This window comes from Canis lupus, chromosome 23 (genome assembly GCF_003254725.2).
Source record: "Canis lupus dingo isolate Sandy chromosome 23, ASM325472v2, whole genome shotgun sequence".
NCBI classification, from domain to species: domain Eukaryota; kingdom Metazoa; phylum Chordata; class Mammalia; order Carnivora; family Canidae; genus Canis; species Canis lupus.
Window position 1 is genome coordinate 50544116 of NC_064265.1, and position 19179 is coordinate 50563294.

General features: G+C 33.6%; 1 protein-coding gene across 10 annotated transcripts in view; it reads left to right on the forward strand.

The window, feature by feature from the left end:
- The window catches only part of LEKR1 (leucine, glutamate and lysine rich 1), a 171813-nt gene that overhangs the window by 76282 nt on the left and 76352 nt on the right, over positions 1 to 19179 (forward strand). For all 10 annotated transcript variants that reach the window (XM_025436133.3, XM_025436137.3, XM_025436135.3 and 7 more), the window contains 2 exons: positions 2211 to 2386; positions 9957 to 10142. In XM_025436133.3, the coding sequence (XP_025291918.1) occupies positions 2211 to 2386; positions 9957 to 10142 (362 nt within the window). The remainder of the gene's footprint in view (positions 1 to 2210; positions 2387 to 9956; positions 10143 to 19179) is intronic.

Consider the following 19179-nt stretch of genomic DNA (forward strand, 5'->3'; position numbering starts at 1 on the left):
ACATGTAGACAAGAATTGCAAGTGGATGCACCTGAGCGGCTCAAGTTGGTTAAGCCTCTGACTCTTGGTTTCGGCTTATTATTTTCCTGTATTTTGTGATATTGGTGGAATTCATCAACTTAATTTTTATTTATAATGATTTTTCTCATCCTCTATATAATTGCACTTTTAAACTTAATTTTTAAATATATTTTTTTAGAGCAAGAAAGAGTTGGGGTGCAGAGGGAGAGAGAGAGAGAATCTTAAACAGGCTCCACACCTAGCATGAGGCTGGACGTGGAGCTCGATCTCACAATCCTGAGACCATGACCTGAGCTGAGATCAAGAGTTGGATGCTTAACCAACTGAGCTACTCAGCCACCTCATATAGACATCATTTTTGAATTCTTTTTTTCTAGAAAGCACTCCTCCCACTCACCACTAATCATATAAGATTTAGGCCCCACAAAACATGAATCTGCTCCTAGCCAATAAGCTTGAACTTTCTGTGTTCTGCCCTTCTCCTACAGAAGCCCCTGAATCTGCATCCAGTCTTTTTTTCTGTTAAATATCCTTCTAAGCCTGGGCTCCCATGTATATGGCTTACTCTCAGCAGCTTCCTTAAACCAAACCATTAGCCCCTTGACCTTGACTTAGTTCTTAGCTCTTGTCTCCCTGTCTTACCAGTTTCTGGCTCCACATTCAAACTCCCCATTCTTACTTTTGTCCCCCTTGACTAAGTGATCTATTTGGACTCCTTCTCTTCCTTTTTGAAATTAGCGTCTCTTAGCTCCCAGCTCTGCATGCTGATTGAGGCCTCTCCTGTGGCTTCTGGTCACTCAGGTGGACTTTAGTTGACATATAAAATGATATCACCCTTCTTTCTGACAAAGGCTAATCTTTTAGCCTCTGCCTTACATCTGTCCTTTCTAGGACTTTACACAAGAAATTGACTGCACCTCTTGTCTGGGTTTTTAGCCTCTAATTGTACTTGTGGCTATGTGTATGCTCAGGTGTCTCTTACCTCAACAAACCATTCTACTCTGCATTTTTCTCTTTCTCTTCTTGCCATTTAAGTCAAGGTTCGTGATTATGGTATCACCTGTTTTGTCACTTCTGCTTTATAGCTCCGTCCTTTCCTACCTAATGCTTCTCTCTGAGATCACCAGAGGCCTCCTTAATATCAGGTACGGTGGACTCTGTTCAGCCTTTATCTGAAGGCTTAAACACTGGCCACTACCTTTTTGCTTAAATTCTCTGATTTCCTGGATTTCTGATATTACTTTTTTTTTTCTCTTTTACTCCCTAGTCTTTTTTGAGGGATTCTTTTCTGTTTTAGTCCCATAAATGTTAGTGTTATCCAGTGTTTTTGTCCTCAGCACTATTCACTTCTTCATTCATCCAACTGGGTGATCTATTATTTTTACTCATTCCTTTGTCAGTATTTGTTGAGCATATACATGTGGTAGGTACTGTGCTAGGTGCTTGGGAAACTGTGATGAATAAGACAGATATAGTCTCTGCATCATAAATCTTGTCTATTCGAGAAGATAAATATTAAACAAATAATTACACTTCCATGGCTTCAGTCATCATTTTTTTTGCTAATAACTCCTAGATCTATGCCTGAATCTTTTTTGATTATTAGGTAAATTATAGCCAGAACATCTGAAGTGATAAAAATCACTGAGATTGAAAAAAAATATGTGATTACTTTGAATTGTGACATTTCATGAAGCAAAAGCACTGGATCAATCATTTTAAAAGATATTATTACCGCAGCTTTTACATAGCCTGGAGAATCTCGGTATGTAGCAAGAATACTGTCTAAGAATCTGAGATTCTCATTTTGGCTCTGATTTTCACTTTGACCTAATTTTCTTTACTAAATATTTACTGTTGAATGAATTTAAAAGATTAATAGAATTAATGTGTATGAAAAAGTTAGCTGTCTTTATTTATAGCTAAAATAATAACACAATAGAAATAAGGTGGAGTGACCATATACCTCAGTTTTCCTAGGATATCCTCAGTTTATATCTGTCATCTCAGCAAAATAAAATAGCACCTTTATTTTACTCCTTTTACTTTCAAAATTGTCTCCATTTAGACAATAAATTATATGGTCATTCTCAAAATGTTTTTTCAAAGAAAACCATTTTCTTGATGAAATATTTGTGATTATGCTTCCTTTTTAAAAAATTCTTAATTTTTTTAAAACTATTTTACAGTCAAAAATTGGTGGAGTACAAATATTTCTGGAATAAGACTCTTTCACTACTTACTTTTACTAAAAGGGAGCTAACCAGTATTAAAAATGAAGTATGTGATAATTTTCAAAATTGGACTTCACTGAAAGGAGAAGTTTTTCTACAAATTAAATCCATAAGTGAAACAGCCTTGACAGGTTTGTTATGTATATTTACAATGTAATCATCTTCTTTTCTTTTTTTGGGTGTATGGTGCATCATATGTAATGAAATAATTCTTCATTTTATGTGATGGGACTTGTGATCAACTTTTAAATTTGTTATTGGTTGGTAAACTAGCAGGCTGTTATGGCCTCTCTGAACACTGGAATTCAATAATTATAGGCTGACCTAAGATAAACCATGATACATCTATCTGGAGCTGTGACCAGAAGTCTGTTTATTACTGTTCAATGTGCCAATTTGTACTTTAAATTTTTTCTTCTGTTCATGACTTTGTATTTCATGTTGGATCAGTCTTTCCTCGGGTAACTGATAAATTCTGGACAAAATCACTACTTAAAAACACTGCACAGTGACCAAAACTTAATCGTTAATATAACAGAAGAAATGACAAATATTGAGAGAAGGCATATTACTGAGTGAAAGAAGCCAATCTGAAAAAGCCACATACTATAAGATTCCAACTAAATGACATTCTGAAAAAAAGGCAAAACTATGGATATAGTAACGAAATCTGTTTTTGCCAAGGTGGAAGGGAAATATGAATAGGTTGAGTTGAAGGATTTTTAGAGCAATGAAAATACTTCATATGATACTACAATAGTGGGTACATGTCATTTTACATTTGTCAAAACCCACAGAATGTAAAACCCAAGAGTGAATTCTAATAAAAACTAAGAATTTGGGATAATTATGATGTGTGAGTATAGGTTCGTTGATTATAAGAAATGTCCCACTCTGGTGCAGGGTGTTGATGATGGGAGAGGCTGTGCATGTATGGAGAGAGGTTATGTGGAAATTCTCAGTACTTTCTGCATAATTTTTCTATGAAACTGATATATTTTGTAAAAGAAAATAATGGAACTGGGTAAATTCTCTGGGGTTTTATTTTTTATTTTTGTTTGTTTGTTTAAGGCTGTTAGATTGAGGGCAGGGTACAGTGTGTTCCATACAGGGAAGCTAAGACTCTGATAGAAATCTATAGTGTTTTTGGCTTAAAGACTGGAGGACACAGATTAAGGCATCCTCTGAGAGAGAATATCCCAGAAAAGAGATGATCAGAGAGAGCGCTCAGATTTTTGCATATAAACTCTTTCCAAATCTTTGGCCTATTCTTGAAATACATGTGCACAGGGAAAATTTTAAACAACGCATCAAAAGCCAAAATAATTGATATTTTAGCTGCTGCTTACCCAAGGGAAGACGTATTTTACAGTTTGGGTTCAGCCAGGTTAACTGCTTATTAAAATAAAACCATGCCAAAATCACTAACCTTTAGACAAGCATAAGAGATTTCAGGGTCTCCATAACATAACATCCTCAATGTTCAGGATACAACCCCAAATTTCTTGGTCTGGAAAGAAACAGGAAAACATGGCCTATACTGAGTTGATCCAGATGATATAAATGACTAACCAGGATTTCAAATTAGCTGTTAACTATGTTCAGTGACATAAAGGAAAGTAAGCTAGTAATGAATGAAAAGATAGAATACTTTAGCAAAAAACTATTAAAAATTGGATATTCAAAATGGAAAAGTACAATACCTGAAATAAGAATTTACTGGATAGACCTATATAGCATATTGTGATTATAGAAAAAAAAATCAGTGAATTTAAGATAGATCAATAGAAAAGATTCATTTTAAAGAGGAGAGATAAACTTTGAAAAAAAAATGAACAGAACCCCAGAGCCCTTAGGATGGATTAAAATGTACCATAAGTGATAAATATGAGTAAGTATGAAAGACTATTTCTTTGAATTAAAAAAATTGTATATTCTTAAAGTAGGAATTATTATTATACGTAGGGTTTATAAAGTATGTTAACCTATGACAACTAGAACATAAAGATGGAGAGAAGTGGTAAATAAATCCAAATAGTTGCACTTTTTATATTTTATGTGATTTAATATGATAAATATTATATGTAGACTAAAAGATATATAATTCATAAAGCAGTCACTACAAAATAAATACAAAAAGATAAAACTAAAAAGCTAATAAACACTAACTCTTTTAAAGGTATCCAAACAGTGGAAAATTAATGTTACCTGTCTCTAAGATTTATTATGTATTATGGCATATGGATCATCATAGATTAGTGGAACAAAATAGCCTGGTAAATGATCCTATTTGTATGACTACTTCACTTTTGACAAATGTGTCAAAAACAATCCAATGTGAGAAAGTCTTTCAGCAAATTGTGATAGAACAACTGAATAAGCATATGGCAAAATATACCTTGACTGCTACATGAAATTAATTCAAGATAAATCATAGAATTAGAGATAAAAGCTAAAACTATCAAAGAAGAAATAGAGCAAATATCTTCATAAATTGGTAGTAAATGAAGGTTTCTTAGATAGGACATAAAAGTAAGAAAAAGACTAAAACTTGGTATGTTAGACTTTATCAAAATTAAAAACTTCTGTTCATCAAGACATGCCATTAAGAAAATGAATAGGTAAGCCACAGACAGAAAAAATATTTTAGAAAAACGTGTCAAAGAACTGCTGTCCAGGTTACATGAAGAATACCAACAAGTCAGTAACAAAATGACAAAAAACCCAATCAAAAATGGCCAAAAGATTTGAATGGACACTTTACAAGGAAACATACAAATGACCAATAACGACATGAAAAAGTGCTCAACATTATTGGTCAAAAGGGAAATGCAAATGTCAATAGTACATACTCACCAGATTGGTTAAAATGAAAAAGCTTGAGAATAGCAAATGTTGGTGAGAAAGGAAAGCAAATGGAACTCTTATACAAATTGGTGAAAGTATAAAATGCTATAGCCACTTTGAAAAAAGATCTGACAGGTTTTGTTATAAAACTAAATATATACCTAACCAATGATCCTTGAAATTCTTCCCTTAGATATTTATGCCCTCCACAAGTAAAAACATATGTCCACACATTTATCCTAAAGTGTTCTTGTGGCAGGCTTGTAGCCTTAAATAAAATTAATAAAAAAATAAAATAAATAAAATTAATGTTCTTATAGTTTAAATGTATTTATTAATATATAAATAATATATTAAATATATATGTACATATAAAATACAGACCCACATAAATATGTTGAACTGATTTTTGACAAGGGTAAGCAAGCAGTTCAGTGGAGGAAGGATAGCCTAGCCTTTTTTAACTGACTGAAAGTAATATCGGAGACAATTGAGTAATTGGAGTAATTACTAGAGTAATTGGTTATCTATAGGCCAAAAAAAAAAAAAAAAAGCATGATGTACAATAGGAAACCTTAATAGTTAGAACCTCAATAAAATTAAGAACTTTTGCACTAAGACCTGGTAAAAGGATGAAAAGGCAAGTTACAGATTAGGAGAAAACACTTGTGGACCACACAAAGGACTTTTATCTAGAATACATGAAAAACTCTCAAAACTCTACATTTTAAAGAAACAGTGTAATTAGGAAATGGACAAAATATATCAGCAAAAATTTCACCAAAGAGGATATGCAGATGGCAAAAAGCGTGTGAAAAATTGTTCAACATCATTAGTCAATTAGGGAAATGCAAATTATAACCATAATGAAATGAAATCACATCTATTAGAAATGTCTAAAACTGTAGAGATTTCCTGAGAACATAATGACCTAAAATAATTTTAAGTCCATGTGGCTAACAGGACTAAGAACAACAGAATGATCTTATCGAGATAAAGAAATATGTAAGAGTAATACTAATAATTGTACTTAAATTAGTTAACATTGTATGATAGTTCTTCTGAAAGCGAAAAACCTGTATTAGCTATAAACTTTGACAGTATTACAAACATTTTAAATGACAAATACTTTTAAAAAAACTCTCAGCTTTTATTTATGATCTACATGGATGTATCTTTATGGTATGATTTGATTCTGCATGGCATAGTTCTTCAATTGAAAAGTTGATATAAAAAAACATGAAACATTTTTATAAGAAGTGAAATAACCTCCTAATTCATATTCCTAATTCCTTTATCCTAACATAATTATTTTCATTTTCTCATTTTATCTCCTATTCCAACACATGCTCATCTATTTTTTGCATATTTATAATCACAATGTAAATGCTAATAAGTATTCTAAACTGTAGTGTTATTGGCTGAATTTTATCACTCCCCTAAATTCATACATTGAAGTCCTAATCCCTCAGGACTACAAATACAGTTACATTTGGAATTAGAGTCCTTAAAGAAATAAAGTGGATGGGCTCTAATCTAATGTGATTGATGTTCCTTATAAAAAAGAGGAAATTTGGAAACAGATACATACAGAGGGAAGAGTCTTGAAGACACAGCCAAGTGTCTCCAAGCCAAGTAGAAAGGCCTGGAACAGATCCATCCTTCCTGGCCCTCAGAAGAAACTTACCCAATTGATAGCTTGATCTCAGACTTTTTAGCTTCCAGAACTATGAAAAAAAAATCAATTTCTGTTGCTTCAGCCACTCATACAGCAGCCCTAACAAACTAATAAATATAGTGAACCCCATACACATTGCACAACATTATTTGAGATACTTTAAAAGATTTGCACATTAAAATTTAGGCTTAAAATCAAAGTCCAAAAAAGAAACAATATTCCTAGAAAAGGCATTGCTTAATATTTTACTGACAAAATATGTTGATTATTGAATAGCAGATATGAGTGAAATATTTCCTACCCCTCTAAGGAGTGGATTTCTCTTTGTGTAATCAATATATTTTAGTTCAAATTTTCTTAGATTAGGTTTTCTTAAACCAGAGCACAGGATTTTATTTTTCCAGAAATTTCAGGAAAAAAGTATTTTTAGGGTAGAATCACCACACTAAAGGTAGACTATTTTAAGTAGAATCAATTTGCTTCCATTATCAAAGTAACTATTGATTGAATAGCTCTTGAACTTTTAAAATTCAAGTTCTGAATTGGGCATAGAGATGTAGCCCACATTTTTCATAAAATTGAAGAGATTAGGGATAGGATAGGCCTATTTGTTTATCTTATTAAGAATGTTTGCTCCTTAAAAAAAAAATGTTTGCTCCTTTTGCTTATGTGTTTTACTACCTTATCTAGTCTGACATTAAATAATCTGGGGCTCAAAATGCTTGCCTATGAAGTGAAGGGTAAGGTAAGAAAAAAAATATTCAGAAACCGGTATATCAGAAACTAGGGGTTTTGCTCAACAATGACTTTACTCATTTAGTAGATATGTATTGAGCTCCTGTCATTTCTAGGACATCATGGTAGAAATTGTGGGTGGCATAAAAAATGAGTAAGATATTATCTTGACCTAAAATAACTTACAGTCTAATAGTAGGTCATATGTATGCATATGATCAGTGCAATAAAAATGGGATAGCTGGTGCGAGTTCCAGGAAGATGTAGGTCACTTCCAGATTGGGTCAGGAAAGATTTCCAGGCCATGGTAGCCTATGAGCAGTGGCAGGCCAGATGTATGAGGTCAGGAGGCCTTCATAGGGGGTACTGAGGCGCAGGGGAAACAGAAGGTGGGTATAACGACCAGAATAGGTTAATCTGATGGAGATAACTTCTGAACCCCAAATTGGGATACGTGACTGACAGGAAGTTGTAAAATGATGAAAGTAGGATTGACTATTTGACACCAGGATTGCCAAACAACAGGGATGTGTAATTTGCCAAGGGTGACTGACTTCACCTTCGTTGAGTTTACTCTCCTAATACCATGTCAGAAACATTGTTCCTGTTGTTTTGGAAATCTTGCTGTACTTTTCCATGTGTTAAGAATATATTTTACAAATAAATTTGTATTGCAGATTCTTATTATTTTAATGTCAGATAGAAAGTCATGTTGACACGAGCAGTTATTTTCGAGACAGATAGTAGTGTATACTTACAGAGTCAGCCTGCTAACCTAAGCAGTATTATTCTGGCAAATGAAAAATAGGTGACAGCATGTGCAGACTCCTCTGCAGTGTCATTCTGATTTAAACACAGATATGATTAGGATATGAGACAATTTATTCAGCATAAGGAGCCACCTTGATACAGAAATACCCAAGAAGACTGTTTAGGCCTGAGGAAAAACTGCAACCTCCATATTTTTTTAAACTCTCTTCTTTTAAAATTTTATGCACTAGTGTGTTAGCAGTTTTCCTCATACAAACAGGTGCATATCCATAAATATTTAGAAGCACATAGTTATTCTTAGGAAAAAGATTCCCATATAAAGTAATCATTGGAATATAGTAGAACCTCACTTATTTGGTCCCTGCCAATTTATTGCCCCAGGTTTTCCATTTTGAGCAGTAATTAAAAGTGATGAAGGTGCCAGACCCTTTGTGCTCATGCCCTAGATCCGTCTTCAGGGTCATGTTCTCTTCCAGACATACTCGTCACCCACAGAAAGACATTTTGCATTCCTCTGCTTGGACTACGTTCCTAATCCTACTCATCGGCATATTCTCTTCTCTGTGCCCCGTCTGGCCTAGCAGCTGACTTCTCCTGTAACCACTTACCAGGCCACATTGCCCCTGCTGCTATGTCTGTCTTAGGGATGTCTGCTTCTGGTTTTCACTTGCCCACATGGCTGCTGCTTCTGCTGTGGTGGCTCTAAGACCAAGCCAGACTCCTCTGATACCCAGTCACGCGCTACACCCATCACACAGCCCAGGACAAGCTAACCAAGGGAGGGGATGCCAAGCGGAAAAAGCAGACTGTCCATATTTTCATATAGGTCACATCCTCATCAATTCAAATAAACTGTGGTTGTACAAATTTTATAGTACTTTACCATTATTGTCTGGTTTTTAAAATATTTTAATAGTGGCTTAAGACAGTCATGCTGAAGAGATTGATTAAGGGAGATCTTGATAATTATTCTAAAGGGTAATGTGCTCCATGCATTTCTCACAAAATTATGTAAAATTAGCACATTTAAATCTACATAATGCTGTCAAGGCATATTTCTATTAAGCTTAATCTAAGGAGATAGAATAATGCCAAGTGATTGCTATGATGAAATTCTGGTCTCATTTTGAGGGCACAGAGTATTACTAGAATCATTAAGGTATATTAACTAATACTTTCTGCCCATAAATTTATTAGTTTTGGACACTACATTCTTTTATTCCTCTCCACCCCTACTGCCTTTCTTCATAATTTGTATAGCATATACCCTAGTTACTTTCCTAGAAATGTCACCCAACCAGCTCATGCTAGCACATTTAAATTTACTTTTCTGAATCATGGTGCCAGGAAGACAATTTAATTTCAATAAAACTCAGAACATTATGCAGATATTCATATATGTGAGTATTTAAAAAGCAAAATGGATTGCCATTTAATACGATTTCAAGGCTAAACTGCGAAAGATTCTCATGCATCATTTAGTGATACAATCCTTTTATTTTTTTCAGAATAACTACTAAATTTAAATTTTTTGGTTAGGTGTCATTATACTGACAGAAAAGTCATCTTGACTTTCAACTATTAATTTCCTAAAAGAAAATAATCATTCTATGAGGAAATGATTTATGATTTAATTTTGTCTATTAGTAAACTTTGAATTTTCTTTACAGAAATAGAGATACTAAAGAAAAGTTTGACAGTGTCCCAGAGAAATAAGACATGCCTTGAAGAGGAAATGAAAAATCTGAAATTGTTGTCAGATGCAGCCATACTGAGATCTCAGCAGATTCAGGCATCCAAACAACAGGAAGTAAACTTGCAAACCAGATGCCATGACTTGCAAAAAGAAGTCGTAGGTAAAAGAAAATTATTTTTTGCTGTTGTTAGCAACTAGCCATAATAAGAAATGTCTAAATCTTTATTTCTCTTATAAAAAGTCTTGTTTTAATTATTTTATGTTGCAAATATGCCTAATTACTAGTAACTACGTCAATAACTGTGCCTGTGATCAGTGTTTACCATCTTCCCTTCCCGTTCTGCTAATTAGAGTGATGAGACTTAAGTGAATGTACTCCTTAATTTTTCCCAAATGAAAATATTAAAAATTGTGTTTTGGGCACCTTGGGCAAAGTTTTAAATTTCTACCTCAGAGGAGTAAGTGTCTTGGCACTAAGGCTATGTAATTTGCACTTTTCCCTAAAGGCAGTAGGAATCGTTGAAAGTTGGTAGTCAGGAGAATGATATAATATAAGCCGTGTTTTAGCAAAATTAAGCTATTAGCAGTGATTGGAGGTATTCCAGACATCAAGCAATTGGAGCTGGGTAGCCATTTAGAAAATATCTGTGCTGGTAACCCAGGCCTAGACTAACCGTAAGAAGCTGAAGTAGGTGGGAACTAACATTTTTAGGTCCTAATGTGCACTGTATATAAATTGCTTTTGTCAATTCCCACAGTGACTATGAAAAACAGGTATAATTATCCCATCTTGCAGAGGAGAGGATCAAGGCCTAGAACGGTAACATGCCTGTTTTCACATAGCTGATAAATGGCAGGGAGTGAACGCAGACCTAGTCAGATTCCTAGGCTCAAGCTTGTCCCAGTGTCTCCTTGGTCCTCTCCATCGCCAAGATGGGAAAACTAAGATAGAACCAAGATTGAGCAGACTACCCAGGACGAGGGAGGTGAACACCCGACTGAGTAGACGGGGCGAAGGAAGTCACAAGCGCTCTGAACCTCTTTTCTTGGGAATATTTAATAATGGGAACATTTTGTAGACTAGGAAATCTGGAAAGGAACTGATGTTAGAATGGAAAATAAGGACTCATTACATAAACTGGGAGCAGATATCAGATATTTTAATTTTCCCTTCTATGGATTGCCTATTTATAGATTGCATTATTGGAATTTTCCTTGATAATTCTTAAGAGCAGTTTGTATAGTGTAGTAATTATAATCTATATTTAATTTTTTTATTTAATTGTTTTTCTAATGTATAATTTTTTTATTGACTTTTTATGGTAAATTTCACCATATCCAAGTTTTTCGTTTTGTACAAATCACTGCCTTTAATTATTTCTGATTAGTTTTGGTTAAAATAGTGCCTCCCATTCTTAAATTATACAGACAGTCTCCTGAGTTTTCCTACATTTAAGTCTTTAATACAGGTAAGATTTATTTTTTATATGGTGTGAGATATGAGGGTTTAGTCTTTCCAAATGGATAACCGGTTTTATCAGTATTATATATTAAATAATCCATCCTTTCCACTGAATAGAGCTATCATCTGTCATATGTTGAAATTTTATACATGCTAGCATTGATTAGTATGTTCTCTCTTCTGTTCAACTAATTTATTTAATATACCACTAATACATATTTGTTTGATTATGATGACTTACTAGCATATTCTCATAGCTGGTAAGTCTTTTCTGCCTCTACTGTTTTTCTTAAATATATATTTGGAGGAGTTATTCTTTGATTTGAACTTTATAAGATCCTTGGTTTACTTCCAATCCAAAGACTCTAATAGATACCTAGTAAAATTCTTCTCATCCAGTCTTTATACTTTTCTTACATATTCACAAGCAGTTATTCTTCCATATAAACATTAAGGTACTTACATTTAATTCTAATCCCAACAGGGATTCTAGCTAGAATTGCATTATATTTATATACTAAGTTTTGGGGAATTGACAGTTTAGTGATACTAAGTCTTCTTAATATTATAAAATCTTCTCATTCAAGAATATAATATGTCCTTTCATTTCTTTAAATTTTTTTATGTTTTTAAATATATTTTCAGTTTTATTTGAATGTTTCTTTGTCATTCTTATTAAATTTATGACTATTGCATTTTTGCATCTACTATAAATGGATCATTTTCTCTATTTCAGCTTCTTGATATTTGTTTTTTTATTTCTTTGGTGCAAAAAGATGCTTTTATTATAGTAGAGAGACACGACTATGGGCAGAAAGAGCCGCACTGGGATTTTGAGGAGTAACTGCTTTTATACCTTTTAGTTAGTAGGAATTAGGGATAGTCTCTAAGGAATTCGTGCATGTTAAAAGCAATGTTTCTAGGATCTTGGAGGGCTAGCTAATGTTAAGATAAGGTTGCTTTTAGTCTTCAATGAAATATCAACAGTAAGGCCGCAGTGAGTTCCTTGAGGGTTACACTCTGCTTGTCTCAGAGATTTATCAGTGAGCTGCAAGTTGTAAGGAGACAATTATTTTAGCTGCATTTCTCTTGCCTTTGTTCTCCTCGTCATTTACCTCCTGAACAATTTTGACCCTTAAATTTTAAAGATTGCTGAGGGTGGAAGATTTTATCTTCTGTAACTTTGTCCTGATGAATAGGGATGTAGAGATGTCCCCACCCATGGGTCAACATTAGTCAGTTGGGAATGTAGGAGTTATGAACAGAGGCAGAGGCAGCTGAATCCAAGGTAGACAACCTATGTAAATCTCCTTGAGTAGAAAGGATCATCTGTCAGTTTGAAGTTAAGGCACTGAAGGAATCTTGGCACCAGGTGGAGAGACATTGGAAAAAACAGCAAAACATGATTAAAATTATTATGAGAAAAAGAAGCCCAATAAAGAGACCTTTGATAGCTGACCAAAATCCTCCTCCCATCTGGGAATTTAACCAATTATTAAAGGAGAGAGAAGGATTGTTTATTTTTTAAAAATATTTTATTTATTCATAAGAGACAGAGAGAGGCAGAGACATAGGCAGAAGGAGAAGCAGGCTTCCTGCGGGGACCCCGATGCGGGACTCAATCCTAGGAGCCTGGGGTCACTACTGAGCCAGAGGCAGATGCTCAACCACTGAGCCACGCAGATGCCCTGAGAGAGATTGTTTAAAATGCCAATTTGAATATTTATATCTTTTAGTAATCCTGTTAGATTTTTGTGATAATCTGGAATATATACATAGCATTCTGTTTTTATGATGGCACGTGTTCATCCTGTGCAGCGGTTAAAATATCTAATACCATTTTATTTTGTAGAACTGCTTTATGAATGAGTTATTTCAGTGTTTAATAATGTAATGCTATTTTGAGAGTCCCTGAAGGCCTTAATTGTGTAGCAAGTGATGTTAGCCATCATATAGACTATTTCATTGAGAAAGCAATCAGGTAATTAATAAGAGGCACATTTATGGAAACAAAAGATAAATATAGGTTAATGCTTGGAACAAATAACAAACCCAGTGTCTGAGTCTCCAGTACTATCAGTGAGATTTTCAGGTGTTAGGTTTGAAGCATTCTCAGATAGAGTGGGAACAGGCAGTGGGAATCAGATGAATTTTTCTGGTTTGTAATTTAAATGTCTCTGATGATCCTTTTGAATGACCCATAGTGCAACAAGCACAAAGATTGTCTATATATGAGTTTTGTGGCAATTTCTTTGAAATTGGGGCAATTTCTTTGAAATTTCTTTGAAATACCCTCAAGTTGTCCATCATCATCAGTTTTTAGGGCTTTAGGAAAAAGAGCAATTTTAAGTAGGAAAATGGAAGAAGATTGGAAATCTTGGTATTTGTTGATAGAATAAACAAAGGCTATTTTTTTGTGTATTTATCTTCTATCCATCAACTTTATAAAATCCTTATATTCTAGTGTTTTTACTAGTCTCTCTTGGATTTTCTTTTTTTTATTTTTAGGATTTTAATTATTGGGGGGGGTACACAAGTAGGTAGAGCGACAGACGAGGGAGAGGGAGAAACAGGCTCCCTACTGAACAGAGAGGCTGACAGGGGCTCAATCCCAAGCCCCAATCCCTGGGATCATGGCCTAAGCTGAAGGCAGATGCTCAACCAACTGAGCCACCCAGGTGCACCTCTCTTGGATTTTCTAATTCTACAATTATGTTGCCTGCCCCAACACCCCTGAAAAAGAGTTCATCTATTTTTCCAGTGTTTACATCTGTTATTTTCTTATCTTGTTCATATCTTTTTAAATTCATTTAAACCCCTGAGACTGTGTTAAATAATAATGATAACATTGAGCATCCATATCTACTTCCTGATTTTAATTTAAATTATTTGGTATTTTGCCACTTGGAATTATATATGATGTTTTTGGTAGACATTTATTTTTAATTAACTATTTTGCTTCTACTCCAATTTTACTTATATGTTTCATATGAAATGCTTTTGAATTTTGTTAAAAGCCTTTAAGCATCTATTGATATAATAGTATTTTTTCCCCTTTAACTAACTGGTAAAATGGATTAGTATTATTGAATTTCCTGATATTGAAACATCTTTAGTTTTATGGAATAAACCCTACATCATTTAACTTTTTAAATATATAATTTGCTACGTGGTTATATTTTATTTATAAATTTGGTACATGTATACTACTAAGTGAGATTAGCTTATAAATTTTTGGTTATTAGGGGAAACTAATTTTATCAGAGTTTTGCATTAAAATGAACTAAATATCATAAATACCCTTTTTAAAAAAGATTTTATTTATTTATTCATGAGAGACACACACACACAGAGAGAGAAAGAGGCAGAGATATAGGCAGAGGGAGAAGCAGGCTCCATGCAGGGAGCCTGCTGCGGAACTTGATTCTGGGACCCCGAATCACGCCCTGGGCCGAAGGCAGGCTCTAAACCCCTGAGCCTGGCAGAGGGAGCCCCAAAATTCTTATTTTCACATATTTCCTCTATCTATGGCTAGGCCTGATTTCTGGTGTTTAATCTTGTGTGCTTTTGTTTTGTCTTTTATTATTTATCAGGCTTGCAAAACTTTGTTTTTTAGTCTTTTCAAACAACTAGCCTTTTTTTTTTTTTTAAGATTTTATTTATTTATTCATGAGACACAGAGAGAGAGAGAGAGAGAGAGAGAGAGAGAGAGAGAGAGAGAGAGGCAGGACAGAGGCAGAGGGAGAAGCAGGCTCCATGCAGGGAGCCCGATGTGGGACTTGATCCCAGGTCTCCAGGATCAGGCCCTGGGCTGAAGGCGGCGCTAAACCACTGAGCCACCCAGGCTGCCCCAACCTTTGTATTTTTTAATGCTTTCCATTAATTTTATTTTCCATAACATTATTTTTTACTTCTATATTTATTAATTTCCTATCTCTAGTTTCTTTTTGTTTGTATGTTTTTATTTTTGAGACTTCTTTTTTATAGGATTTTATTTATTTATTTGAGAGAGAGAAAGACAGAGAGAGCAAGAGATAGCACGATTGGGGAGGAGAGGGAGAAGCAGGCTCCTCACTGAGCAGGGAGCCCAACTTGGGGTTGGACCCCAGAACCCTGGGAGCATGACCTGAGCTGAAGGCAGATGTTTAACCAACTGAGCCTCCCAGGCACCCCTATTTTTCAGACTTCTGAAGGAAATATTTCATTCTTTTATTTCTCATCTTTTTTTTTGTTTGTTTAATAGAGACATTTAAGGAAGTAAAGTTTTCTTTGGTGTAAAATTTTCTCAATCTCATATCTTTAATATGAATTATTCTTCTTTTCAATGGTGTCTAAATACTCTAATTTCTAATTTTTTTATTTGGTGAAAGGGTTTATCTAGGAGTATACTTCTTAATTTCTAAATAGTTAATTATTTGGGGAAGGAGTTATTTTCTTGGGGTTATTCTGACTGAATAATGTGATTTATAATAACTTTTTGAATTTGTGAAGCTTTCCTTTATGTTGTGTACATGATCAATTGTTATAAATGTACCTTAGAAATACAAAATGTAATTCTCAGCTTGATGGACATAATGGTATCTCAGCTGAGTGTAGGATTCTTGGGTTCTTTTCTCTCTGACTTCTGGCTTTCACTGCTACAAATGAGAAGTCTACTGTAGCTCTGATCCTTTTTCCTTTAAAGGTAACTCATTCTTTTGCCTGAAAGCTTGTTAGATTTTTCTTTTTCTTCTTTGTTCACTTTTTTCCATCAGACTTCAGTAGGACTACTCATAATTTTTGGTTCATGACACAGTCCTGGCTGGGACTTCATATATAATCTTGAATAGAATAAAATAGTAGGCATCTTTGTCTCATTCACAATTTTGTAAAAATATGCTGCTGAATAACTGTGGGTTTAATCAGAAATTATAATGAATGTAAGATATCTAAAGAAAGCCATTAAGAACACTGTATAGCAAAACTTGTGAGATACAGCCAAGGAGGGGTTTTGAGGGAGATGTATAGATTTGAATAATAATATAAGAAGGAAAGAACAAACAACAAACTCAAAGAATTTAAAAGAAAAAAAAATAAAAATAAGAGCAGCAGTCAGTGAAATAGAAAATAAAGATGATAAAGAAGATGAACAAAACAAAGCATTGATATTTTCCTAAACCAACAAAGTAGACTTTTGGCAAGTTTGATCAGAAGACGAAAGAAAACACGAGCAATGGAGGAGGGACAATGACTACAGATAAAGAGTAAAAAAATAAATAAAATGAAAGTGGATGCTGTTGACAACCTTATGCCAACAACTTTGAAATTCTAAATGAAGTGGACATACTAGTAGAAAAATATTTTACCAAGACTTACTCAAAAAAATTAAATGGTCCTATAACAATTAAAGAAATTGGAGCATTGCCCTCTCACAGAGAAAACACCAGATTTTTTTACAAGCAAGTTCTACCAACTTTCAAGGAACAAAAGATCTTAATTTTATACAGTATTTTCTAAACAACTAAAAACTAGAGATGATTTTCCAACTCAGTCTATAAAGCCAAGGTAACAGTTTTACCAAAATCAGGCAAAGATATTAAAAGTAAGGAATATTATGGGCCTATTTATATTATGAACATCAATGTAACAATTTCAACTGTATGATATTTAAAAAATATTTTGATCATATGAATATATTATCTATTTATAAAATTAAATAAAGTTGTAAATAAAAAAATTCTGAATGTGATGCTATATTAGACTTAAGAGAAGAAGACAGATTTAAGACCCATTTGTTTGAATATGCATTTCACACTTATAAATAAATTTCTTCAAAATGCAAGTTTTTTTTGGCACCTGGATGGGGCAATTGGTTGAGCTTCTGACTCTTGGTTTTGGCTCAGATTGTGATCTCAGTGTTGTGAGATTGAGCCCAGCATCAGGCTCAGTGCTCAGCATGGAGTCTGCTTGAGACTCTCTTCCTCTCCTTTACCCCTGCCCTCCCCCACATCACCACCCTGTGCTCTGCTCTCTCTTTCTCTAAAAAAAAAAAAAAAAAATTCAAGTTTTCCCTCAAAACAAAGGCTATCATTCTTGCCTCTCTTTTGTTTCATCCTTTTACTGACTTAGAAACAAGCAGTTTCTTTGAATATTACAATTTCTTAAAAGAACAGTAAAACATTTGAGAACATGATCTCTTATATTCTTTTAAGAAACTATAATAAATATAATATTGCCTGATTCCCCCCATCTCTTCTTTCAGTCCTGGTTGATCTTAGAATGAATTCTCAACTGTTGCTTGATGTCAATTGTTCTTGGGTCAGATCTTGGGAAAACTATATTTTAAAAATAGTCTGAAAAGTAAGAACCACGTTTGGCCACCTAATCCTAGCATATTTAGAATATGTTGTTATAGGAATGTGTTACAGTTGTAAAAAATGGCAATGTATATTTTTAGAACAGAATAGCAAATTAAGAAGGTAAATCAGATTTTAAGGTAATGATCATTAACAAATGGGAAGAGGCAAAATTATGTGGCAAATGGCATAGAGATAACTAAAACAAAATAAATATTCCAAAATCAACCTCAAATTATGTAAGAAAAAAAATAGAAGGAAAAACTAGTACCAAAAAAAGATACAGAACTTACCCTAATCATGGAGGGATAAATCAACACTTTAAAAATTACAAAGGGTAAGATAGACAGGTCTTGCCTATAAAAAACATAGAATCTCTGACTTTAAAAACTGCCAAACAACCTAAAAATAGAAGATGAACAAAAAAATGTATATCATATATGATATGCAAAGGGTTACTATCCATACGATAGAAGGAATGTATTCAATTATGTGTGAAAACTTCCAAGACCCCAAGCAGCAAATGGTTGAAAAACAGAAGCAAACACAGAAAATATAATAAACAAGCACAAAATGTTGGATCACTAATAATGAAATAAAAAACTCACCTTTTAAAAAATTGGTGCAAAGACTTCAATGATAAAGTTTTACTTCATTTGATGACAAAAATTATGTGTTTTCTAACTCACAGATATGTTTGTGATCAAGTAATCTTAAGAATCTATGCTTGGGAAATAGGAGAAGAGGAAAAATTATTTATATGTAAAGATCATATTTTTATTAGTGAATGATTAGAAATACTTTATTCGCAACATTAATGAAATGGTTGATAACTTCTCATGTACCATCACCTGGAACATTAGTCAAACTTTTAAAATGACATTGTGAACATGGGATATCAACATGGGAAATACTATAATTGTAATATTACATAGTAAAAGAACCCACAAAATTTTGTGTACCTTATAATTATGTCAAAATACATATATTTATGAATAGAAACCAGAAGGCAACATGAAAATATTATTTTTATAAGTTTTAGGGTGATAAAAATATAAGTGATTTTCCCCCTCTTTTAGATGTTTTTCTCATGTTATTTTAATAACCCTTCTTCAAAAAAGAAAAAAAAAAAAAAACCTTTACACATTCCACTTCCTACATTAAAAAAACCTCACCAAAACTCTGTAGTACTAATTAGTCACAGTTTTTATACTCATTAGGACCTCACCTTCATTAAAGTACAGCTATATTCAAATCAAAAGTACAGCTGGAGCCTTTGATCTGTGCAGTACTTTATGTAGAGGTTGTATAGTTATGTAAGCAACGTAGGCTCGTCTAAAGGACAGTGTAATTGCAGAGCCAAGTGGCACATAATTTCAGGACTAAATTAGGGTTTCATT